The 25,581-nt window shown below is 36.0% G+C and overlaps 4 protein-coding genes across 5 annotated transcripts; 2 read left to right on the top strand and 2 right to left on the bottom strand.

Moving 5' to 3' along the window:
- Nucleotides 1-138: 138 nt before the first annotated feature.
- On the bottom strand, nucleotides 139-18,921 carry Cbp80 (Nuclear cap-binding protein subunit 1). 2 transcript variants are annotated; one of them, XM_076123428.1, is made up of 11 exons: nucleotides 18,760-18,921; nucleotides 17,892-18,673; nucleotides 17,199-17,617; nucleotides 16,934-17,071; nucleotides 16,694-16,797; nucleotides 8,400-8,414; nucleotides 5,567-5,820; nucleotides 4,892-5,135; nucleotides 4,376-4,491; nucleotides 3,655-3,843; nucleotides 139-2,930 (listed from the first exon to the last, which is right to left on the bottom strand). In XM_076123428.1, the coding sequence occupies exons 1-11, from the start codon at nucleotides 18,797-18,799 to the stop codon at nucleotides 2,817-2,819; spliced, it is 2,415 nt and encodes an 804-aa protein (XP_075979543.1). In that variant the 5' UTR covers nucleotides 18,800-18,921; the 3' UTR covers nucleotides 139-2,816. The 2 variants fall into 2 exon arrangements, with proteins under 2 accessions (XP_075979543.1, XP_075979544.1); XM_076123429.1 differs by lacking the exon at nucleotides 8,400-8,414 and having other exon boundaries at nucleotides 18,760-18,920.
- Nucleotides 9,721-16,672, top strand: LOC142978841 (uncharacterized). The gene is made up of 2 exons (XM_076123433.1): nucleotides 9,721-9,878; nucleotides 13,088-16,672. The coding sequence occupies exons 1-2, from the start codon at nucleotides 9,840-9,842 to the stop codon at nucleotides 16,382-16,384; spliced, it is 3,336 nt and encodes a 1,111-aa protein (XP_075979548.1). The 5' UTR covers nucleotides 9,721-9,839; the 3' UTR covers nucleotides 16,385-16,672.
- Nucleotides 18,922-19,043: 122 nt separating the features above from the next.
- Nucleotides 19,044-21,767, top strand: Sirt6 (sirtuin 6). The gene is made up of 6 exons (XM_076123431.1): nucleotides 19,044-19,278; nucleotides 19,391-19,518; nucleotides 19,671-19,913; nucleotides 20,150-20,323; nucleotides 20,537-20,660; nucleotides 20,935-21,767. The coding sequence occupies exons 1-6, from the start codon at nucleotides 19,213-19,215 to the stop codon at nucleotides 21,307-21,309; spliced, it is 1,110 nt and encodes a 369-aa protein (XP_075979546.1). The 5' UTR covers nucleotides 19,044-19,212; the 3' UTR covers nucleotides 21,310-21,767.
- Nucleotides 21,768-21,824: 57 nt separating this feature from the next.
- On the bottom strand, nucleotides 21,825-25,493 carry Dolk (Dolichol kinase). Its single transcript, XM_076123430.1, has 9 exons — nucleotides 24,966-25,493; nucleotides 24,589-24,839; nucleotides 24,216-24,436; nucleotides 23,827-24,015; nucleotides 23,226-23,435; nucleotides 22,902-22,976; nucleotides 22,604-22,784; nucleotides 22,413-22,490; nucleotides 21,825-22,214 (listed from the first exon to the last, which is right to left on the bottom strand). Exons 1-9 carry the CDS (start codon nucleotides 25,088-25,090, stop codon nucleotides 22,066-22,068), a joined length of 1,479 nt encoding a protein of 492 aa, XP_075979545.1. The 5' UTR covers nucleotides 25,091-25,493; the 3' UTR covers nucleotides 21,825-22,065.
- Nucleotides 25,494-25,581: the final 88 nt, after the last annotated feature.

Here is a 25,581-nt window from a genome sequence, read left to right on the forward strand (position 1 = left end):
ATTTTTGATTACTTTAGGCTGCAAAGACTTTGCTACAGAATTTTGTTTAAAAGATAATTAGAGCACAATTTAAATCCTCATATATAATATAGCATTTCTATTCGTAAATGCAGTGTAAAAAAAACAAGATAAAACACATTAAACTTAACTAAATTTATTTACATGAAAAAATATGAAATCGTCACATCATTATACACAAAGGTTTTGTCTTAGAATGTGCAAATTAAACATATCTAAAGAATAAATATTATGCTGTCATTTTCTAATTACTGTAAAGGAACAGAGACACTATAATATTCTATCATTTAGATATCAGTACATTAACGTTTTTGGAACGCACGCTATGTAAAACACTTTTGAGCTCGTCATTCATATCTACAGGATGTCCGTACATTCACCGTGAACTGTTCATAGAATCGATAGTTAGTGTCTTTACATTATATCTTTTAATGTTAAATGTACACCTTGTGTAGGTATAAATGGTATACTCGTACGTCCCATAAGCGTTAATTTTGTATAACACACATTGCAGTCTTAAACTAACATCGTAGTATGGGTTGATAAAATATCTGATTTACAAATACATTTGATTCGAATAGCTAATACAGGTAGAGACAGAAGACATCATTGGTGTTACGAGAATATTATTTATAACATGGTGTGAGAGATATGGAAGACAGGAAAGTGGAAGCTATATTATGGACAGACTTCATTTAATTGAGATATTAGTATAAGTGAAGAGTAATGTTCGTAGAATATATGCTATGCCAAACAATTAACTAGCCCTAACTAATGCTTCCTGTGAGCACAAAGCGGTTAAATACTACACATTAAATACTACTTCATGTATCTAGATTGCTTATTAAGTAGTTACTCCCGATCAAAACGTCGTAAGTTCCATGACGTTCAGGGCGCTTACGCGTTTTGTTCAACAATTTGTTAAAGCAGGAGTAAAAAATCAGTTCGCGATGTCACTTCCATACGTAATAATAATATTTCATTGCTTCATTTACTCATTATGTGGAGATCAGACTTATTTCTTTATAGACTCATATGCAGAGTAGAGGCTATCCAGAGGGAGGGTACACAAGGCAATGATGTCTTCGTCTCATAAATACGTAACACTTATCAGATAAACACTAACAAACGCACCATCACTTTGTATCGAGTTTATAAATATATCGTTACACTAATATTTCATGTCCAACAATACTATTTTGATCATAACTGGTTCTATAGAAATACTGGCTTACTTTTGACATAGCCTTCCAAGCACGGAAACGCTCAATTTGTATGCCACAAAGCGACCCCATTGAATTACACCAAAATTATTTCATGACTGATTGTTAAGTCTTCATAGTGTATAGACGATTAGTCTCGAAATAATTTGACATATCTCGCAGTTCTATAAAATTAGCTTAACACCAATACATTTAACTAGCGTCATATATTTTCTGAACTACACACTATTGTAGATGGCAGGGCAATCGAACTGTCATGGCGGATCAACAGCATCGCGACGACACTTAAGCCAGCTTTACCACTTCTTAAATACGCATCAAATACCTTTGTTGGTGGAATTTCGACACTTATTTCCATACATTCACTGTCATTATCCACCAGATAATTTATTTAACACTTATTCAGTTGCGAAACTGGCTGTTAAGCTGTGCGTAGACCCGAGTCGGAATTGGAGTGTATGGACCAAAAGGGCTTGTTGCTTTGTATTCATTTCTATAGTACTAAATTTCGGTGCTATAGAAATAATTACATAAGAACATATCCTTATGGTCCTTAGTAACACAGAATTCGGACTTAATCGACGCGCAGCTGTAAAGTCACATTAATCTTGTGTTTAGCTACAATTTTCACACCAACTCGTCACAGAGTTCAAACAGTTTCTTAATAACTTCTAATCAATTGTTAGATACAAGCACAAGAACAAGCTGTAAGGCAAAAAGCCTTTCATCGTTAACACTTCACTGTTGAGATCAAATCACGACCATTAATAAGATGAGATGAAATTCAACGCCTTTGACACGATAACGCAAGCCACTAAACAAATGCAATGTCAAATAATTTCACTATTTTTAAAGTGAGGCCAACTTGACATAATAAAGATTGTAAACACACTACGCTTACTACCAATAGAATCGCATATAAATTCAACCGAGACTCATTTAAACTCATGTCAAATTGTATTTTTAAATTCCAAACTGGCGTAAGATCAAAACTTGGTTTAAAATGAAAATAATTTAAATAGATTAAACTATTCAATTCAATAATTTAAACTATTCAATTAGTTCCATCATCCAATCATAAGCTAATTCAGAACTTAACAATACGATTTGTATCGTAATTTGAATTTGATTCTGCCGGGAGTAGGCCAACTACGGTATTAGTATATAATTTGTTGTACAAGATCGATATTGAAACTAGTCAATTTAAACATGTTGTGTTATTGCCTATCATGGAAGAGTCCCCTTAGCATCTCAGCAGTTGAAATAATCACGACTTATGTTAATGGTGGAGGAAAACATCGTGATGAAAACTTGCATGCCAAAGAGAACTTTAAAAAAGCTCTTTAGGGCAAGTTCCCAACTTGCACTAAGCCAGCGTGGTGGACTAAAGGCCCCCACCCTTATTTCAATAGGAGACCTTTGCCCAGCACTGGGATAACAGTTGGTTTAGATTTTTTTCTTTGGATCTTAGTTTACACAAATTATCATGTTTCATTGGCCTCACTTTAGATTGAGCGCACACTACGTTGAAGTAGTTCAATCGAGCTCAATCTGAGTGTCCAGGTCGATTAAGCGCTAAGCGGTCAGCGCGATGAACTGATGGAACACATCCAGAATGTGCGGGTCCAGGTCCTGGGTGAACAGCAAGGTCTCCAGAGTACTGCTGTACTTCTGCACTTGTTCGTGGTGCTGAAAGAAATAACGAGTGTTAGTAAGATATAGAAGTTTGTAGATATTGTCGTGGTTTTTCTTAATTTCTTTTGGTTTTAAGAATATAAAATTGGGATTTAGAATGTAGTTATGAAGTCATTTTTTTTTCTTGGACACCACGGCTGTGTTTGATAGAATAAAACGACCACACACAAGATCTGAAGTAGAAAGCTGTTGTGAGATTGAAATATGTATTCAGATTACATGTAATTGGAAAAGGGTTCGAATCTCACCAGAAATGTGACTTTTTCACTGAAGTGTTTTTTAGGTCTCAGGGCTTCCTTAGTCCGCATGTTACGGATGGTTACCCGGGCGGGTTTTTTTGTTATATCAGCACATAATCTTTCCTCCCCTAAGGATAGCGGGCATCCGAAGGGATTTTTTCCCCAAGTTAATAAATAGGTGATAGCCGAGTGGTATAACTGGACACCTCCCAAGCAAGTGTTCGCAGGTACGAACCCGAAACACCAATGACTTTTCGAAGTTATGTGTGTATTAGAAATAATTATCACATGCTCCAACGGTGAAGGAAAACATACCTTGCATGCCTAAAATTTGTTTAATACATTTATTGGCATCGACCCGCACTTGGCCAGCGTGGTGAACTCAAGGCCTAAACCTCCCTCATTACGGGAGACCTTTGCCCAGCAGTGGGACAGTAATGGGTTAAATTTATTTATTTAATAAATAGGTAAATACTCACGATGAGGAAGACCTGTCGCAGGCGGCCCACGGTGCTGCGGTACCAGTGCGTGTCGGGGTCGCGCGCGTCCGTGTCGCAGCGCACGAGGTGCTCCGACAGGATCATGATGAAGCGCTGGAACACGATCAGGAACAGACGCTTCTGGTCCATGTGCGCCGCCTCCAGACGCTCCTCCATGCGCTCTACAGCCTAGAAAAATATGGTTAATTTTATATTATAACATCCTAAGTGCAACTTTGATGATAGAGATTAAATTCTTACTGACGGTTTCAAGCGAATTATCGGCAAAATGGGTCATGATTCAGTTGGTTCGATAGTACATACAAGTCTACGTACGCATACGCAATGGTGTATTATATGATATACACTGTTCACCACAAAAATTTTGTGGGGGATAGCATTTACCATACCAGAGCTAGTTAAAATATATTCTAACAAGAAGTATGTATGTATGCATAGGAATTTTCAATAAAACTTTATGCAACTCACAAATCGAACCAATCGCATCGTGGACGGCACAACATTAACACTCAGACAACAAAGGCTGTCAGTCATAAAGAAACGAGAGTTAATAAATCATCTAGTAAAACTAGAAGTAAGCATTAGTTAGCTTAAATTTTGACAGATTTATGCACTGTCACTTTATCTAAACTATCTATCAATTCAGGACTTATCAAGATTTGTGAATCATTCACAAGTAATACAATAAAATTGATCGTACCTCTTCTGTTGGTTTGTCTTGATCTTTTTTCTTCTTGGTATTATTCTCATCTTCAGAGTCGGAACTGCTGGAGTCTGCTCTCGCCAATGCTTCCCTCGCTTCTTGAAGCTCACCACCTAGTTTTCACAAATTTTATTAAATAATCAGAACTTACTACGTTTTCGTCTCATTTCTGTCCTAGAGAAAGATGCTCTAGGACAGAAATGAGATGATATTCCTAATATAGAATACAGTGAAATTTTATAAAACGTTAGTTAGTTTTTTCTTTATTTTTGCTGATCGGACACAATATACATGCAGCAAGACCCGGAATAAATATTTGTTGATTCAACAAATATTAGCTTTGTATGGAAATCGTCAAAACTACCTTATCCACTACGCCACAAATATCGTCGTCAGAAATAATTTAAGCTTAATTTATGAAGTGGTAATAAACAGTTAAAAATTTAAGCTCAATTTAAGAAGTAGTAATAAACAGTCGAAGTAATAAAATACCGTATTAACTATCATACTCACTCAATTTCGAGACATGCTTGTTCATCTTATCAATGGTAAGATGGAGTACTTCCCACAGGTATGCGTGTGTGAAGAAGGGCGCCATCTCCTTGGAGAACAGCCACGTGGCCACCGCGTTACACTCCACGATCTGTGTCTTGAGCATCTTGTCCACCAGCACGCACACCATCTGCGGGTGACGCTGCCACAGCTCCCACACGTTGCGGAGAATGCAGATTTGAGCTTCTTCGGATTCTGCTAGAATCTGGTACAAAAATATTTCGTCTTTAATAATCCTTCTTCTTCTTCTTATCGTTTGGTTAGTGGTCAACCTAGTGACAAAGTTGTTTAAGCCATCCGAACGCCTTTGACGTGGCCTAACTGTTATCTTGATTGACATCAACCGGGACTGAATTTTTACGTGCACTCCAAAGCACGGAGACGCCCAGTTCAAATACCACTATGCGGTCACCCATCTATGGAATGACCGGGTCAAGGTTTGCTTAACCCACAGATCGTTAACCGACCTGTGAGCGCCACTGACTATGAGCCTATGAGCATTTCTGGCATATATGTTTGGCGACATATAATCTCCGTTTATTCAAAATAATACTAGATATAAGTACATTTCTAAAATGTTTTACTGATTCATACGTTATCGTGCCGAGTAATATTAACTCAAACAACATAACTTACCTTAAACACATAATGGAACTTGGAAATCGCCGCGAAACTGTGCGATATACTCTTGCTGCCGAGGTTCAGCAGCGTTTGTACAAACACATCTATCTTCAGTGGGTTGTAGGGCGCGGCTTGTGCGGCGGCCGGCTGTTCGCCTTCACGGAGCGGGTTCGGTAACTCGCGTAGTACGTTCAGAGCCTCTTCGGGAGTGCACTTGTTGCGGACACAGACCACTAACTGGTGAGCTGCTTCTGTTCCGGGGAGGGCAGCTATAAGAAGAATAAATAGTACATCAGATTCAGTGAGTGGGTGAAAACTTGGTCGTGTCTCTCCGAACCATATTTTAAAAATAATGTCAGATGATAGGACGTAAAGATGGATAAATAAAAAACGATACAGCCATGTAGGGCTAATATTAAAATGGCTAACATTGTTGATAGGGCTAAAGCTCTTGTAGGTAACGATTTATTTAATTTCATAAAGGAAAATTACTCACTTAGTTTAGCTTTATTTTAGAACATTTATCATTGCTCAAGATTAGGTACATGGAAAAACACATGAGTTATCCTTACAATCTTCACAAATCGACTTATAGTACATTTCCCAACTAGTGTGCAATATTTCACAGTAGTAGGTGTATAATAAGAGGTCGGATAAAGAGCAATACGGCGATAATTAGCCAAGATGCAGTGCGCGATAGTGCGCGAACAATACCGGAGCGGAGTTGCGCAAACGCGTGTTATCGCGAACGTACCGACCGATCATGAGAACTTGATGGACCGCGGTGGGAATTACTACTAGATAAAATATACTATAACTGTGTTATACTTTAATTCTAGCTCCTTTAACATGATTAAAATAGCGATTTAAGTTACCTAGGTCAAATATGGCCAGCCGAAAAATAAAAGCACAAACTATTTTTCCAAACACGAAATATTGTAATGAGATCTTAAATTGTCGCTAGTGTAACAGCGTACCTGTCAACTTTTACAGAGCCCTGCTTGTAACTTGGTATCGGTTAAAGTGCATCCATGAGCCTTGGAAAAATGGTATATTTTTCGGTTGGCCATAATTGACCCAGGTATACATTATTAGTTCTTATATTTCAATTGAACAGGAACTAAATTGCATATAGTATGTGATAAAAAACTAGCGTAATAAAGGAAGCAATATTCGTTTTCCTTTTTGAATACAAACAATCAGTATATAAATAAAATGACGAAATAATATAACACATTTAAATCTATAACCAATAGTCACGAAGCGCAGCTCAATAAAAGTAAAAGACGTTCATGTTGCATTCTTCGTTTGATTTATACGTGAAACGTAAATCAAAATGCAATCGATAATATTTCATTAAATCAACATAATATTAGTGAACAAGGAAAGCAGACGGATTCTCTATGCGTTCATGCATAGCATCTCATGTTGATGTAGAATAATTTATTCAATGTTAACCAATAATCAGTAATTGACAAAGTTACAAGCAAAAGGAAAACTAACTCTACTATTTAAAATATAAAGTTGAAATTACCTTATGTCGTTTTTAAATGACAATCTAAGGAGTAGTTCACAACGTTCCGTGTTCGAGTTTGTATAAAAAACTGTATCCACGAGATGGAAAGTGTGCACGCGAGACAAGAATTTCACTCGACCACCCTTGCGTGGAAGATTCTAGTTTTTCAGCGGAGATTTTGTGAAACAAACATATTTGAGAGCTGTTTATCTTTTATTGAGTGAAAATTTGGATACTTATTTCATTATAAAGAAAATGAGACTTAGATATTATTATATAAAATTATGTGAAAATATTTGGAATGTCCTAAAAAGTCTGTCTCGAATTAGTAAAACATTCGAAAAGAATTCGGGTTACTGCGAAACTTCCTCAGCCCGGTGTAGGTAGATACCTGTCTATAAAGTACTTATTATTGGCGATTTAAACTTATATTGTGTAAGCATCATACTTCTAGTTAGCTAAGCTTAATTGTCGTTTAACCCTCTTCTATTCATCCCACGACAGTTCAGTAATAACATGACCGTAGAACAATATAGCGAAAACTCGATAAAATCTAAGAGCACAATGAACAGCGCGTTTTTAAAAAGTCGTTAGCGCGGGGATACGTCATAGAAGTTGCGGTAGCTTCCTCACTTAGACCAAATGATAATCATTTAACGGTCAGTAGAACTTCCTATTACAATATCTATGTCCTATAGTTACTAAATCGCAAAATTTACATACGTACCTACCATAGGTAGACAAAAAAAAACCCTTTTTACGCGACTGCGCGACGCCGAGGAGGGTAATGTGTTTGAACGTATTCCAAACTGATATTCATTTGCAACGCTACTATTTTCATGAAAACTAGAACTAAGTAAAACAAAAAATCTAAAAAGTTACTTGAAAATAAGAAAAAGTCTTTGTTCCAACCAAACCTGGAACCCCGACCAACACTCGCATTCGTGACCGCTACCATCGAGGCAGACAACTCTTTTAACACAAAGCCGGCAGATTCTCTATTTAAGTCTATTTATTCATGCATAGCCCCAACATGCTAATATAAAATATACATAATATAAAAAATCGCACAATATATAAGGAAGACGTTGAAATATAAAAAAAATGCCGCAATAAATATATCGGATAGTAAAAATATAGAAACAGTTTTCAGCTTCGAAATACGCCACAATCTAACACAAAATCAAAAATGATCAAAATATTTTTTTCAACATCAACTACTAAACCACATGAAATAATATGTATCGAAGAAATAATATTTACGGAAAAAATCATGCCTCTATTTTTAACAAATAAAATAACGCCATCCAAAGATTTTTGATAAAGGCTTACCTGAACCGGGATTCGCTAAAATTGAAAATATAAAAAAGTCATTATATTATTATGTCAATAGTAAGAGTAAAAACATATTTATTTTAAACATTAAGAACACTCTAGAAACGTGATAAACAAAATTGTCCCCAACCCGCACTTTGCCAGCGTGGTGGACTCAAGGTCCAACCCCTCGTTTGGCAGGAGACCCTTGCCCAGAAACGGGACAGTAGTGGGTTAAAAAAAATGTTTTTTCCGTTAATCATTTACTTGTCGGTAAACTTAAACGCTTAGCCCAACAAAAACATTCACGAAATGTTCTAAAGGGCTTCTGACTTACTAAAGACGTCATAATGAAACATTTTTTACGGAAATGAAAGGCGTACTCAAATCTTTGACAAAAGAAATCGTAATGAATAGCATGAAAGAATTGTCCTTATACAGTCGACACGAACATATTTCCATGCGAACTGCGCGAAATACTTAAGTAAATAATTCCTGTAAGAAAATTATACTTTTCACCGTATTTGCAACATAATTACCATAATATAAAGGTACCTTTATATCGTCGTATAGAGTAATGTAACTAATTAAGTATTTTAAAATCACACGAGTATTTTATTTATTAAGTTAATTTGATAAAATGTTTAAATAAATCTCTAGCCATAGCTAGTCCCTCCTAAAGGGAAAACACCTACCGCAATGAATAGTATTTATTACACAAAAATACTATATTTTACATGCCATTATTAAAGCCTTAATGTGCTCCAAAACGAAATGAGAAAATAGGGAACTAACATTCTTGAGACGCTCAAGCAAGAAATTACTTATCAGTCCCATGAATAACATAATTTCAATCACGGTTTGTATACAATATTGGGAGAAAAATATTTTTTTTATATATATGTAAATGTTATTTCGGTGTTATTGGTACAATGCATAAAGTGTGCATACAATTATAAGGTATAAATAGCAGTTCCTTACACACGCACATAAAAACTAAATAACTGGGTTCATTAAAGTGACGCTATGTTAAACACTACACAATAAATTACCTAGTCGAAAAGTTACACCAATAAATAAAATATGTGCCGACGCGATGAAATACAGGAATTAAATAGTAGACATAAATTAGCAGTGGTCATAGATATTTGTAACTTTCGTGATCACCACGGTAGTGAAATACCTATATATTTACTTAATTATTTTCTTGGACGTTTATATGGAAAAGTTGTTTACGCATGAAATTAAAGAAATGTATTGTTATACAAGAAAGCTGTATCGTTGGTGTATCTTCCGCGACGGAGCTTGAAGCACGAAGAGTGGGTGGTGCAGTGCGTGGTGCGCGCGCGCGCAGCCAGCGGCAGTCCGCGCCGCCAGTGCGCATGCGCCGCACTCGTCATACTAACGCACAACCACAGTGGTAAACAATCGTGCAGTGCCGTGAAACAGTGATCGAACATGAGATCTGCGTTAATATGCGTTATCTTTGCGCTTATTGTAAGTACTTATTAGTAAATATGTAAACTTTTACAACTACCAGATAAATATTTATTTCTAAATAAGACTTTTCAGATAGCTAATAATCATAACGATCGATTGGAAATCAAATAACGCGCCACATTGCGGAAGTTCTCATAGCGCATGAGACATTTCAAATTGAAAGTTAGCAGCGGCTCGGAAAAGTAGCACCGATACAGATAGAACAACGAATTCCAAAATAACACGTTAAGCTACGATCCTTCAAATTAATTGAGCGGATCGCGAAACGCGACAGACGAACATTTTCTCATTTGGAGAATGTGGCATTTTACATTAATTATGTTGATATACAGTAACTGATCACGATCCATAATGATTCTAGCGTACTATACTATAGCGTCAGGATTTAACATTCCGATTTCCAAATACGATAAAAAGTTTCACCACTTTTGATCAATATAAGCTACAATACAATAGATAGCTTCAAAGCGCAAGTTACACAGGCCTATAGCCATTATCATTTAAAAGTATAGTAATTATGCAAAACATAATTCGTTTACTCAATTAATAACAGCTAAAAATAACAGGATTACAATCTAGTTTCTATATAAACTTCGCGGCATTGACATCATTTTAAAATCATACTATAATCTAACTTGTACGTCAAGTTAGAATAAAAGTCTATACTATTATTATAATGTGAATGTTTGCAGTCTAAGAAGCAAAAACAGCGAAATTGACAATTATAGAAAAAAAAACTGTTACAGACGATTGTTCTAAAATATCAACAAGCGAGAGACAAACATTTGACATATATTTCAATGAAAATAAATAGTGTATAATAATATTAAGTGTATTATACAACAGACAATGACCTTTACTGTAGGCAGTTCATTGTTTACCGTCGTTGTTCCCAAGCAAGTAGAGCAATCAACTACATCTAGACACTACGAGTATCGTGGAAAACCATACTGTTACACGCTATAATGTATCATTAAAATAAACTAAATAGCGACATAAACACGATAAAGCGCTGGGAGTTTTAATGGGAATTTTTGGACACTTTTGTTTTTTTATGTGAAATAGTTTGGTATGAAAATAGGTCGGCGAAGCTTTCAAGTTCACTGTCCGTTGACCTCCAAGGCATTGTCTTAATAAGAATTGTAGTTGAAAAAATATACTATTTGAAGTAAATAAACGTAATAAAATGTTAGTAGCTTCTAATGAAAGTATATTGTCTGGCAACTTTGAAATTGGCGAAATCACAAAGAATTGCCACTGAGAGACTTGGTGTCCTACAGTTCGGTATGTCACAGATACCAAATTATTAAGTACATTAAAAAAAGAACTATCATTAACACACCATCACTTCATGACAACTAAACATCTTTACCTAATCGATGAGACGCGGAAGTACAATTGCTTACATGTTACATTTCTATCCCAAAACAATCCGCGCTGCATACAACTGCGGTAAACATCTAACGCAATACAATTTACAAAAATATTAAATTTCGATGAGTATAACTGAAAACATTGTATTGTCTATGTGTCTATGTATGCACTATGCGTGTGGTTTGTTACATCAATAAATAACAGTTACGATTGTCCAGTAGCCGCGTATAGTCCCACACTATCTACACAAATCCGTCTCATTTCCCACTCATGTGATTCTATAAAAACTAAAAATATTTTATGTTTTAATCTATTCTATAGAAGATGGTTTTTAAATATTTTTTCCTTGCATACGAAGTCCCCAACGCGCAATAGGCCCGCGTGTTGAACTCAAGACGTCTCAAGGCCTTAACCCTCCCTCATTCGGGAGGAGACCCTAGCCGAGCAGTGGGACAGTCACGGGTTAAATAAGACATAGAGTTTTTACCTGCGGCCTTGCATATCAAAAGAAAATATCTGGGAGAAAAAACTAGCCTATCTTGTATTCTAGTAAACTTTACTATCTCCAAATGAAAAAAAACCATGTCAATCAGTAAAAGATGAATAAACAAACAAACGCACATTTGTGTGCAAGTCTAGACTTTTCACTACAAGCACTGAATGGACTTGTTATGAGTGTTATGACACATTTGATACGATGTCAATCATTTCAGTTTTCATAATATATATCAGTAGAAGTAGGTAATTTGTTAGTCAAAGGTAAAGATATCTATGATTTGAGCTTTCTTAAGCCACTTTGGTTTAAAAAAAAGGATTTGGGCCTCATAAAGTACTTTTACGTTACTTTTATAAGCTTTTATGTTACTTATGAATCGTACAGCCAGCATACATGAATCATCCATATAAAACGGAAAATACTTTCCTTTACATGAATAACTATCAGAAAATCTAATTATGCACAAACATTCAAGAGAAACGCTAATAAAAGTGATACGAAGTGCAACTACCAATCATGTCAATTGATACTAATACGATAATGATAATAAGAGCTATAACTCTACCGACTTATTAGACTTACGGTGTTTGAACATATAGGTCTAGATCATACGCACAGACAGTGATAAATTATAAACAGTTATTGTTGAGATACAAAGAAATTGCCAAAGACTCGATAACCATCTCAGCTAAGGTGTAGCGTTATGAAACTCTATACAAAGATTGTGAGATAACACGATTGTTAGTAAAATGCCTGCTAATTGGTGCGTTTGGATGTTTCTGCCCTTTGTGCATTGTTATTGATGGATATCGCAGCTTTGGGTGCAAGGTCATGTCTAATGGCCTCCTATGAATTAATGGATGAAAAATAACGGTCAGGCACAATTAAAAGATTTAAATTGGTAGCATTTATTAATCTTATTCGTAACTGATTTAGTAAAAAACAGATTAGTACTTTTGTATCATAAAAAATCTATTTTGCTAACGAAGACAGGAAATTTCAATCAAAGTCAGGAAATCCACAAGTTGCAGCTGGCTCGTAATCAGGTAAAAGTGCCGTCAAGATTCGTACCAAATAAGCTGAACACAGAAATTATTCAATTGGAAACTCATCGCGCGCGAGGGTTGGATCGCCAGGCACGCAACCGATTTGTTACACGCCAACGTCTCCGGCGCACTTTCCCGCCTACCGCCATTTTACTTTCAAACGCATACTCAAATATACACATTTTTTACGACAAATACAATTCTAATGTAGCAGTTACAGCCACTTAATTACCGTTAGTATTTACTCGATCACTTCATGTTTATTAATTGCTCGCTATGTGTCGTTACAGGTACAGAAAGAAGGAAGCCACGCCGAACAAGACGATGACTTCAAACCGACGCCGATACCGCTCAGCAATTGGTCGGGCGAGAAACTAGAACCGGCTGGCACTCTGCAGGAGTTCATTAAGACTGACGCACCGCCAACAGTGGCCGCCCTGCCCGCTCACTACTGGGAAGATGCACTGAGACACAGCGTCTACCTAACTTTGGTGAGGGATAAGATAGATCAGCTGATAGCCAAAGGTGCCGTCATATCGCCCGATAGCAAACCTGACTACAACGTTTCAAAAGAAGTAGACGACCATGATCTTTGGGAAAAAATTAAGGCTGCACCATTTGACAGGATAAAGGCGGACCCTCTCCCACCAGGCGATGTTATCATATTGGCCAGAGGCAGGTTACTTGAAGAGAAAAACGGATACAGATTTGCAGAGGATGAGGCCTTCCCCGAGAAATGCAATAAAGATAACTGCACGCAAGCTGTCAAGGCCTATTGGTCAGTGAAACGAGTGAGGCAAGGAGAAACATCACCCGGGAAATACCACTACGAGTTAACGTTTTCAGTGACATCGCAGGCGACGAAGAAATTAAAGAAACCCTTCGAAAATCCAGTGAGAACTTTCACCATCAAAGAGAACAATCCCACGGAACGACCGCCTCCACAGTACCGTAATCACGGACCTCCGACCTACCACGAAAGAGGTCAACGTGCAATATGGTTCCATAAAAATATAGCTCCTCAAAACATTCTTAAACGACCATCGGGTTCGCATGGTTTAGACAGAATCTTCTCAAGCTTTTTCAACGATGAAGACGATCACGGGGATGTTCCATACCGACGCAAACCGAACTCTTACGTTCCAATGCATCCATATTCTCAACCACATTCGAAATTAGGATTCGTTAACGACCGAGAACAATATCATCAAAAGAAGATTGTGCCTTATTCTATTAAACCGCAGTCGTTTAGGTACTCTCGTCCCCCGCTACCGCCGCCACCCTTATCTTATATGCATCCTTACATGGACACTAATCAAAGCGGGCTCGGCCTTCACGCCTCTCTTCACCCAGATAACAGATACATACCACCGTATCCAGCAAAAACCACAAAGCCAGCTGTCTTGCCGACACCCGTCACGAATTTCCAATTGCTGAAAGAATCTTCTATTGACACACCCATCAGAACCACACTAAATGAGACAGATTATACTACCAAAGAACCAGAAATGTTAAGTACTACTCATAAAACTTACAACAACAAACCAATACCAGTGAAAGTGAATTACTTCCCAGAAAATATTAGGCCACCAGTTTATAACGCTCCCCCGGGTGTGTTTGTCACTATGGATAAAAAGCCATTTAAGCCAATGCCCCCATTAAAATTGAAGCATTCGCCAAAACCACACAAGACGGTACCTTTCGATTTCCGGCCGAGCCCACAAATCCTCGACAATAATCAATACTCTGATACGGACGCCGATTCCTCAGCAGACACTGCCTTCAGGCCGATAACGCTCAACTTAACAGAACTGTTTAACAGTAAGAAAGGTCCCAAAAACCACCGTAAACCTACGCCAAATAAGAAACCGAACAAAAAGTTCCATACCCTCACTACAGTTTCACCTGATATTATTACCGCTCATGGGCTGCTGACTGAGAATGACGAGTTGCATTGGGCGGAGATCTTAGCCGCGTTCACTAGGACTACTCCTATGGCATCGCAGAAAGAAAAGGAAAACCCTATTGAAGATTTTATCACGACAACTACAGTCTCTCCGAGTACAACGACGGAAGAACCCCAAGAGATTAAAACCATTCCCACCAGGGCCACCACCACGACAAGCACGACCACTACTACAACGACGACTACAACTGCTAAGCCTAAGCGAACACGACCACCGCCAAAGTTCACAAAACCAGATAAAGTTAAGAAACACAAGCGAATCACGACTACCACAAGTACCACCACTACTGTGAAACCGACGCGGAAATATCCTACAAAGAAACCCTCCTCCGAAGACTTAACGCCACAAGCGAGCTCTGCAGCGACGAGTGGAGCCAACTCTGTATGGGAAACTAAGCACAAAGGAGCCCCCACTGTCACCAGTTCGACATCGACCACGACCTCCACGACCACAAGTACGACACCGACAACCTCCCGACCTACGACTACCACGAGATCATCAACTACTCCTAGTATTCCAAGTACTACTACGGAAATCGAACCAACTGTTTCAACTACGCAACCAAAAAGTAAAAATCGGTTCAGACAATCCACACTAATGCAAAAAGGTACGTCTGTAAACCATGACAAATGGTCGGCCGCCGCAATAGAGAAGAACCGAACAGTACCCACCATACCAAGTACGTTTCCTTTAAGAAGAAAAGCTTCTAAATTCCAAGGATATATTCCTTCAAGCACTCCTAGACTTTTAGAAACTGAGAGACACAGAGAATATCACGAAGATCGCGTTCTTCCTTTGAACAAAGAAAGAGGTAGCACAACACCACATCCTGACGATAATGTAGCAACTTCTACACTTGCAACCGTGGAACTATATAAAACTGCCAATCAATCGTCGTTAGAGTGGAACCGAGACGAAGAACCGGAAGATATCATAGAAAAAGATGCCGAAGACGACAAAGATAACGATCTTCGAGAACCTACTGACGACGATGAATACATATTCCCGGCTACATCTACAATATCTGACATAAATTTAGACACACAAGATACTCAGTCAACAACTGGACAGACGGTTGACGCATCGTCACAATCTGACGCAAAGAATAAGACCAAATGTAAAAAGAAGAAGCATAGTAATCTTACGACTATCGAGACCGGGAAAGCATCGACCGAAGTTGAAATAACAACGATCACCGTGCCTACTAGTAGTGTCACCAGTTCTACAACAGTGAGTGCATCTACACCAGACATATTTGACGAACTGTTCGGAGGTTTCACTATGGATGACATGACGGATAAACCAAACTCGCAGTCAACCGCCGCACCAGACCTCAGTGAGAACGAAAGCGTTAAAAACGAACAATACATACCTATTGACGACGATATTGAAGAGTTTTTGCACTCCCTTGATCATAAGCCATCGAGACAAGACAAGGAGGAGAAGAATGACGATGACTACGACGATGACAGTGACGATGAAGACTCGCCATTTAACAACGAAGAAGAGAATGATAGTAGAAATTTAGATGATTATTATGAAGAAGATAGTCAAGATAGTCAAACTCAGGATAGTAAAGACCGGCCGTTTAGTTTACTAGAATTAATGGCAATGGAATAGACTGAATGCTTTCCTATTAGTGTGAATACTCAGTGTAACTTTGAACTGTCATTTCTGTCATTGATCTCCATTTTAGACAGACAAAGGAGAACTATTTATTATAAAGTCAAATGTTGTTACAAATGATTTAGAAGCATTTATTTACAGCCAAGAAAGTCAACAGTACTATAATGTGCGCTATCCTAACTTCATGTTGCGTTACCGGAATGTAAATATGTTTAAGTTCAGTTAAGTGTAGATTAAGTTAATGATACATTTTGTATGAATAATAAATTATTATAAATACTATGAATGGGATATTATTCTCACCTGCTCCTTCCATGGAATACTTGTATATGGGTTCAGGTTTCAAAGGAACAAATGCTCCGAAGGACTCGGGCACCATGTCTTTTATTCTCTGATGATATGACAGTCTGCAATAATAGAGTGGAAATAATAATAAAAACTCCTTAGATAGCATTAAATTTAGCAAGGTTAAGGAAAACAACAAGTAAATAGTATGATAAGAAATGTATAACTATAAAAGGATAAACAAAAATTTATACCAACCTGAGACATTTTCCAAGGACCTCTCTGACGAACCTGGGTTTGGGATGTTCAGGGTCCAACCGAACACACGCGTCCCAGTCCTCCCACGACCAACGGTACTGGAAGTTGCTCAAATGATATGAGAACCAATTGACAAACCTGAAATATTTGAAAGTCATATTTACTGAATATTTCCATTATACTATTGGAGATGAAATCTGCTCTTTGGGCACATGGATCATGCATTGTAACTTACTATAGTCAGTGATAATATATGACTACTAACCTGTCAAAACAAGCAATATTCATATTGTCAATCCTCAAAAACAATATCTCTGTAGCTTGTGCCAGCACTTGTGGCATTGTGGATGGCTGCAGCTTACACAACTCAATCAAAACTGAACCGTAACAGATTTCCAAGTATCTCGGTCTCGGTAAGTTAAACAGTTCTGCAAATATCACTTCTACAATACAGTATTCTAACGGTATCTTTGCTTTGTAAGGGAAGCATAATAGTTGTGCCGCACATTCTTTGCGTTCTAAGTGATACGCCTCCAGTATGTTGTGAAGGTGTTCTTCAATGAGGAACCGTTCAATGGAGTGGGCTCCTGGTAGTACTGGTCCATCGGGACAGTCTGTGTAGTCAAACATGCGGAAGATCACTCTTGGCATTGGATATGTATCATTGTCATTATGTGGTGGAGGCTGAAAAATTTAATTATTTAGATAAGTTTTGAAGACATGTCTTAACATAATTTTATTACATGTAAGGAATATTAAAACAGTTATGCACTAAGTGCCAAATTAATTAACTAAGAGTATGTAATATCATTTAAATTAACACTTTTGTAGATTGGTATTTGTTATAACATGATCTTATTGGAATCCATAGCATGTTTATCAGGTAACAATTTTGTATCACCCAAACTGTCTATTGTGATAAAGTTTTTAAGATTATAATTTGATTATGTCAACTTACTTGTATAGCAGGCAATGTGTGTTGTAAGGCTTCACACAGAATTGAGTCAAAAGCAAGGTAAGGCCTAGGAATGTGCTTCTCTGACCAGTTATCCTGTTTTAATTTCTTTATCTGAGCCCACAGACAATCCAAATATTCCTCTTGTAAATGAGGTGAATCATTAGACCACACTTTTAGTGCTGGCCAGTGCTTTTTGCTGCGCTTGTTCAAAAATATGTCTATGGTTGTCAATAAGTGATCAAGTTGAGATTCCTTCTTTTCATACAACTCTCTGCCGACCCACGGCAACGCCGACAACACAGCAAATATAAACCAATCCCTTCTTACTTGTGGCACTCCATCTTCATTAGCACAATCAACTAATGTTTCCAATAGAGTTAACAGGGAAGAAGCAGCCAATACGTGGCAATTAACTAAATCTGCTATAAATCTGAGGCAATATCTTGCCGCGTTCCATTTGCCGGTCTTCAAGTTCTCTTTGAAAGTCTTTACAATGTAGTCAACAAATTCTCCACCGAAATTGTAATTTTTGGCATTGAGAAGACCTACTAGGGTGGCGTATATCGTACACTTCTCAGGCATACGAATCGCACAGTCCGTGAGAATACGTAAAATTTTGACACGGAACGTACTCAAATCAGCTTCCAATACGCTCGCCAAACCCTCCAAGTTACTCTCTAAACTAGAACTACTCTTCTCTCCGACTCTCAGAATCAAGGATTCTAATCTGTCTTCGATCTCCTGGTTCTCAGAAACACGGCGTCTCTTGCGATGAAGACGCTCTAAAACAAAAGTAAACCAAGGGTCATCAAACTAACTTAGTTTATAACCTAAAACAGTATTGAAGAAATAACTTTTGTAAACTAACCATAACCGTCGTCTTCATCATGAGCTCTTCTGCGATTCATTTTGAGGATTTTAACACACAAAACACACCAAATACAATAATTATCAGGATATTTTTTAAGTTTTAGAGATACGCCAACAAACACCAGTCACCGAAGCAAATCGAAATTGACAGCCAAGTAGTGGTGTATCTCTTCGACGAATATACTAACTACAAAGACCAAAAAGTTTAAGTAGTCGATTTTGTATATCATTTTAGCAATAGATTTTTGATATCTACATCAGTTGTCAAAATGACAATTTCAAATGTTTGATTTGATGTTTTTGAGAGTTTGCGCTCAGCTTTCGAAGTTCGTTTGGGTTTTTTGTGAATAGAACTTTAACATGATAAATGCACCGATATAAGATAACAGCGGACTATTGCTATAATTAGATAGCATACAATTTGAGTAGAAGTAGTTCAGTTAAGTTCATAATGTCCTGCAATTATGCAGATGGTCTTTCGCCGTATGAAAATAAAGGCATCTTAGGAGTTCCCGAGGTAAATGAGATAAACAATTTGTTTTTTATTTATTATGTTAATGTGAGACGTTAATAGTTAAAGTCCATATTTAGTACATTAAAACAGATGTATTATTCTCGTATAATTGCAGAAGTTTGATTCGTTGGAGAAATTCAATAAGAATTGCGAGTTATTAGCTCAATTTATAGAACAAGCGAAGCATGTTGTGGTACATACAGGAGCCGGCATCAGTACGTCGGCAGGAATTCCAGACTTTAGGTAACAAAGTTTAATTATTAGTGTATTACCAGCATTTCTAATTATATCTGTTTGTTTCCTGAATATATAAATAAATGATCCATTCTTACAAACCAAAAATATTTAACTTATTTTTTTTGCATGCATCAATTTCCATTCTCATAATTTTTCAGGGGTCCTAATGGAGTCTGGACACTGGAGAGAGAAGGCAAAAGACCAACAACCAACATTTCATTTGCTGATGCCCTTCCCACCAAGACCCACATGATACTGAAGAAACTAGTAGAATGTAATAAAGTTCAATACATTGTCAGTCAGAATATAGATGGACTACACCTAAAGTCTGGACTGCCAAGGAAATATTTAGCTGAATTACATGGAAATATGTTTATTGATGAATGTAATTTGTGTAAAAGGTTATATTTTTTCTACTATTTTTATATATATTTCAAAAAGTTGCTTATTCTGCTTATTATGTTTTCTCTGCTAACACTTTTTTCTATGATATCATGTAGCAGTACTGAGTGCATTTGTTTATATTGTAGGAAAGGGCATAGACAACTTTACCATAAATTTTTTAATATATAATTTAAATAAGCATTTGGCAAAGATAAGATGCCGTTTTCCTGATGTTAACAATAACATTTTTCAGACAATTTGTAAGGAGTTGTCCAGTAGAAACAGTAGGTAAGAAGTGCAGTGGTGTACCTTGTGCAGCTGAGCATGTGACCGGCAGACCTTGCAGGGGCAGGTTGTATGATGGAGTGCTGGACTGGGAACATAGTCTTCCAGAGAATGACCTGCTGATGGCTGAGTGGCATTCAAGGTATGTTTCATAACAATAAAAAAAAGCTCACAAAATTTATACCTGTTTGTCTTAGAAAATGCTATTTAGAATGACTAAGTCATGTGTACAGAGGGCCAATTTAATAAGGTATTCTGTTTATTTGCCTATTATCCTTTTCACTAAAAACTTGACTTCAGTTGATTGCCAGTGCTTAGTCTAGTAATTTGATCATTATCATTTTATTTGTTCCAGTATTGCAGATCTAAGTATATGCTTAGGGACAACTCTTCAAATAGTACCAAGTGGTAATCTACCTATAGAGACAGTGAAGTATGGAGGGAAACTAGTCATTTGTAATTTACAATCTACTAAACATGTAAGTATTGTGTATTACAATTAAAGCAAAGTGTCACAGCTCTATAAAGCTTAAATATATATGGAGAGTTACTTCTGCAACATTCTAAGTAAGGAGTTTTCAAAGAATACTGTTTGAATTATATCAATAGTAATACTACCCCAGAAATGATTTCTATAGATATAATCCTAAGGAACTTTACATTTGCTACTCTTTATAGTAGCTTATAGGGCCTAAAGTTTGCTGTTCTTATAAATCCTTTTTGCACCTCACAAAGTTAATATTATGTTTACAGGACAACAAAGCTGACTTAATAATAAATTATTATGTGGACGACATACTAGAAAAGGTAATGAACATATTAGGCATAGAAATACCTACATACAGTGAAGAATACAACCCAATTAAAAGGGCAGATGCCGCCATTATCGACTGGACCATAGACAGAAGAGATGTCATGCAATTAGAAAAGATTTTTAAATCAAAGTGCAAAGGTGTTAAGAAAAAAAGGATTTTGGTTAAAAGCAAGAGAAATAGTGATGAGGTAACAGTGAATGGTGTTGCTAGTGATGATAAATCGAAAGTTATTAAACTGGATGTTAAGGAAGAGAATGGTATTACTGAGGAAATAAAAACTGAAGCTAATGAAGAAATAAGTACTCCTTCATAGTACTTAATAGTACAATAGTATTATGCAATATTTCTAAGCCAGTATAGCAATTTCCTAGATTAGTAATAAGTATTAATATTGAAGGTTTCCTTTTCCATGAAACTTAGTATCAATGTTTGAGTAATATAGTTTTGTCAGACAAAACAAACCTGTGAGATTCAGGAGTAAAAAAGTTAGTATTGATTATTATCAATGTTGTGTTTCAAAAGTATGTAATCATTACCATTAAAAGTTTTCAATCACTAAATATTTTGCAATGATATTAGATACAATTTTAATCAGGATTAATAAGTACAGTATCTATAATATAATCTAAGGTGTAGTAAATATAGCACATTTGTGATGTCCCTCTTAAATAATTATGATAAATAACCCAGCGAATAAGTATAATGGAAGCATTTATTTTACATTGAAATGAAAAGCGAAAATACGTAAATAAATAATTTATTTTATAAAAATATGTTTTATTTACAATATTACCTATTCTTTGGTATAGGAATAATCTGGAATGTATAAAACCTCTTTTTTATATTTCTAACATCTACAATGTGCCACCCAATAATTTAATTCAATATTAATGTATAAAAGTAAAAAAAAAATGGCATCAATTTTTGTTTAGTTTTTTTTTTAATTTTAGCTATCACATTGGTTCATAGTTTCATTTTAAATTATTTATGTTTTTTACATTCAAATACAAAAAGGGCATTCATAACAACTCCACAGTTAAATAAATAATAAATACTAAAATCTCCACATTTAGATAAACATACCAACAATTTGAAATGCAATAACAGTAACTAGTGGTAATATCAAATTGTCAATCTGATCAGTTTTAGCTTCAACCAAACCTGTAACTGTTCCAACAAACATGATCTTGAACAGACCATTGGGCACTGCAAATATTTCTGTAAAGAATAATATGCATTATTATAATTATCCATATACAGATTAACTGTTTGCCAGTCGGTTAACCTATCAACTAAATTATTGGACTTAAGAAATACATCAATGTAATTTGGTAGAGGATAGATTACGATCTGAGGAAAGACAGAAAAAGCTTTATGTGACCAAAAACTGATGTAGTATAAAAAGTTTGAACTTACCAAACATTTCGAGAACATACACTACAGCTATTTGTGATATGATATTAAATGATGTCCCCTGTAATGATTTATGACCATCTGAAATAAAATCAACAACAAATATAACAGGGAATAAAGGCAAATAAATTCAGGCAAACATAAAAATCTATTGTCATCAAATTTCTATATTTATTACAGAAGACATTGCCTACCTGACCATTTATTAAAGCCATATTTGGAGCCGAACCAACTAGCAGCCGTGTCGCCTACTCCAATAGATAGAACTCCACTCAATAGTTCTAGCTGGTGGCCGGTATGTACCGGCACTAATATCAATGGGCATGCTAGACCGACATACAGGTAAACTGGCGTCATAGCGAAATAACCAACATCCTGGAAAAAAAAACCGGAACATTATTTAGGTACAAAATCTTTACCTTTATTTAAAAGCTTCAACAAAATGCTTGAGTGAGATCTTAAAACACAATATATTTGGGTTCATTACGATACCTTTTCATCACTATAAACATCAAATGCTGCCTGCAACTGTGGAGATATTGGATCGATATCAGCCTTCCTTAGGGTCTGGAATGTTAACATTCACATTAAGCTATCGACGGACGTAAATCGTTAAACACAAGTTTTGTTAGTCAGAGTAGTTCAGAGGGAAGATCGCAGAACGCGTTATATTTACATATGCGCTTTTTGATTCATGCTTGCTTGATATAAAGTGACTGTACCTACTTAGTTAAAAGTAGTCAGACAACTAAATTAAATTCCTGTATCTTAGAAGAACTCTAACAGAAAAAAGAACTATATTTAAAAACCATGTACCTCAACAAAGATCAACAATCCTAGTCCAAACCCAGCAGCAAGTGTAATCAAGTGTACATCATAAATGATTCCAGTGAGAAACACTACAGAGGCCAGAATGTGGAAGCTCTTCCTAGTCACAGTGCTAGCTTTAGCTTGTATGCGTGTTCGGAAATATATGACAAAACCAGCGAATATGGACATGAGTAACCAAATTGAGAACAGTCCCACCTGAAAAAAATAAATAAAGTGATAATTGGTTGAAAACTTGTAGGTATGATCAAACTAAAATTTAAATTACTATTGGAAATACACAATAATAAAATAAAATCTCTATTAAAATCTATTAGGTACTACATGCTTGATATGAAGCCTAAACCTGTGGCTAATATGTATTTGTTGCTTGTGCTATACTGTATTATGGGCAACAGACCAGCATTTAGCCAGAAAGTAAAAATAAAATTAAAAATTTACTTGTTTAATTCAAAACTTAATGAATAATACATTAAAGTTTTAGCGAAAAATGCAAGGACAAGGGTCAAAGCCCTGCAACAGCTGTTTTAATTACTAATTAATTATGAAATAAATAGTTTTATGTATCATTTTAAAATAGTTCACTCACCTTCTTGACATCTAATAAAATGTAACTTGCAAGTTTAATAATGCAATCAACTCCTACAAGCATATGGAGCATCACTAATGCATATGTCCCAGCAATGCTTACAACATAACTAAGTGATTTTAAGTTCCTTTCACTCTCCTCCATTAATGTAAGTGCTATGACAATAATCCCCACTGTTGTTAATATTGTCTGAAATAACAAACACACATTAATTCATAATTTAACAACCATTGTAAAAGTGAAAGATTAAAGTAGCCATAAGATGTTAGGGTGGTCAGATATGGACTAACAAAAATAGATTTTAATTTGAATTATTAATATTCTAGTTACGTAATTTGGGCATTAATTATTATTTAAAGCATTCACAAACATTAGCAGCTGATACTTACAAAATTGACAGAATAAACAAATTCCATTTGCTCGTCACTTTTATCACCAATTTTGTAGTATGCTCTGAAGCAGGTCATGACAAGGAATAGTGTAATACCCTGTACAACAATCATAGCCTCCCCAATTGTGAATGTCTTAGGAAACTTAGTCAGAGCATTCCTTAGTAGTAAACTGAATATGTGCATTATTAACATTGAATATACTACTGAAAACCAGAGCTCTGAAAAGAAAAGAAAAACCCTTTATCAATCAATCAGGAAACTGAAGAATAATAAATCAATGTACCTACTACACTGCTATCACAATTATTTTACTGAATGAAATTTTGAAATGAATAACTTGTAAATTGTTTATTATTTTAAATGCACTTACCCTGGTCTAAAACTGTATACATTAATATTGCTGATATAAAGCTTGATGCCACACATCCTCCATAAATATTATCTTTCAACACCATACAGGATACACTCAAAAAAATACTAAACAAAATGCAATAAAACAGCATGCCTACAGATAAACATGCCATTATTTTATATAATAATGATACATTGTATCCTAGAGAGTATAAAACTAATATAGTTGGCAGAAGGATGCAACTCCATAGTCCATTTGAGTTGGCTGGCCTGAAAAATAATTAGCCATTAAAATATTTAAAAAATAAATGATATGTCATAATATTGATCCATTTGCAATAAATTAGAAACATTACGAGTATGATGCGATAAAGAAGTTCAAAGTGCAGGTTTTACCTGGTTTCAATACCGCCTTCCATGAGATTTGTTGTTATATGGTTTTCAATAAACTTACAAAGTCGGAAAATACTTAAGTTTTCTAACTTCTCCAATAAGTCAAAGTTTTCTTTATTTGCCGCCATTTATTATAGTATCACATTTAATTTAAAATTTTGAATCACGGAGCGGAACTTACAAAGTTCAACCCATCGCAAAATAAAAGTGTCAAAATCAAATGTTCAAAATAATAATATTGACATTGTTGACTTTGACGTTAAAAGTAATAATTGGTGCTGGGCAAAAGCAGATTATTATTAAAAATATTCGTTTATACTAAGATTATATAGGTATAAGCCTCACGCTCACGCGCGTTCTTCAGTAGTCCGTACCACATGCTTATGGCATTGCAAAAGATTAAGTAGGGCAATGTCCACATTATCCACTAATTTAGTACTCCCGGGAATAGAACAGAAAAGCTCAGTTGTTTTTAATGAATGTGTATCCAAATTCAATTTCATTATAAGCAGATAATTACAAAGTATTGAGAGACTTTATATCTCAATTTGATCTATTCCGACTTTGAGTTAGTGCAGCATTAAAATAAGCTGTCTCGCTGGGCTAATGTCAATAGCAA

This window comes from Anticarsia gemmatalis, chromosome 15, assembly GCF_050436995.1.
Source record: "Anticarsia gemmatalis isolate Benzon Research Colony breed Stoneville strain chromosome 15, ilAntGemm2 primary, whole genome shotgun sequence".
NCBI lineage: Eukaryota > Metazoa > Arthropoda > Insecta > Lepidoptera > Erebidae > Anticarsia > Anticarsia gemmatalis.

Bases quoted from the DNA above. Each gene is read 5' to 3' on its own strand.
- LOC142978841 (XM_076123433.1), top strand. From the start codon at position 9,840: ATGAGATCTGCGTTAATATGCGTTATCTTTGCGCTTATT. The intron at 9,879-13,087 runs GTAAGTACTTAT...GTGTCGTTACAG, and splicing joins GCGTTATCTTTGCGCTTATT to GTACAGAAAGAAGGAAGCCA.
- Cbp80 (XM_076123428.1), bottom strand. From the start codon at position 18,799: ATGAATCGCAGAAGAGCTCATGATGAAGACGACGGTTATG. The intron at 18,674-18,759 runs GTTAGTTTACAA...CTTTTGTTTTAG, and splicing joins TGATGAAGACGACGGTTATG to AGCGTCTTCATCGCAAGAGA. The intron at 17,072-17,198 runs GTTAGTAGTCAT...CAAATATTTCAG, and splicing joins AATATTGCTTGTTTTGACAG to GTTTGTCAATTGGTTCTCAT.
- Sirt6 (XM_076123431.1), top strand. From the start codon at position 19,213: ATGTCCTGCAATTATGCAGATGGTCTTTCGCCGTATGAAAATAAAGGC. The intron at 19,914-20,149 runs GTTATATTTTTT...AACATTTTTCAG, and splicing joins GAATGTAATTTGTGTAAAAG to ACAATTTGTAAGGAGTTGTC. The intron at 20,324-20,536 runs GTATGTTTCATA...TATTTGTTCCAG, and splicing joins ATGGCTGAGTGGCATTCAAG to TATTGCAGATCTAAGTATAT.
- Dolk (XM_076123430.1), bottom strand. From the start codon at position 25,090: ATGGCGGCAAATAAAGAAAACTTTGACTTATTGGAGAAGTTAGAAAAC. The intron at 24,840-24,965 runs GTAAAACCTGCA...ATTATTTTTCAG, and splicing joins GAAGGCGGTATTGAAACCAG to GCCAGCCAACTCAAATGGAC. The intron at 24,016-24,215 runs GTAAGTATCAGC...TTGTTATTTCAG, and splicing joins TTGTTTATTCTGTCAATTTT to ACAATATTAACAACAGTGGG.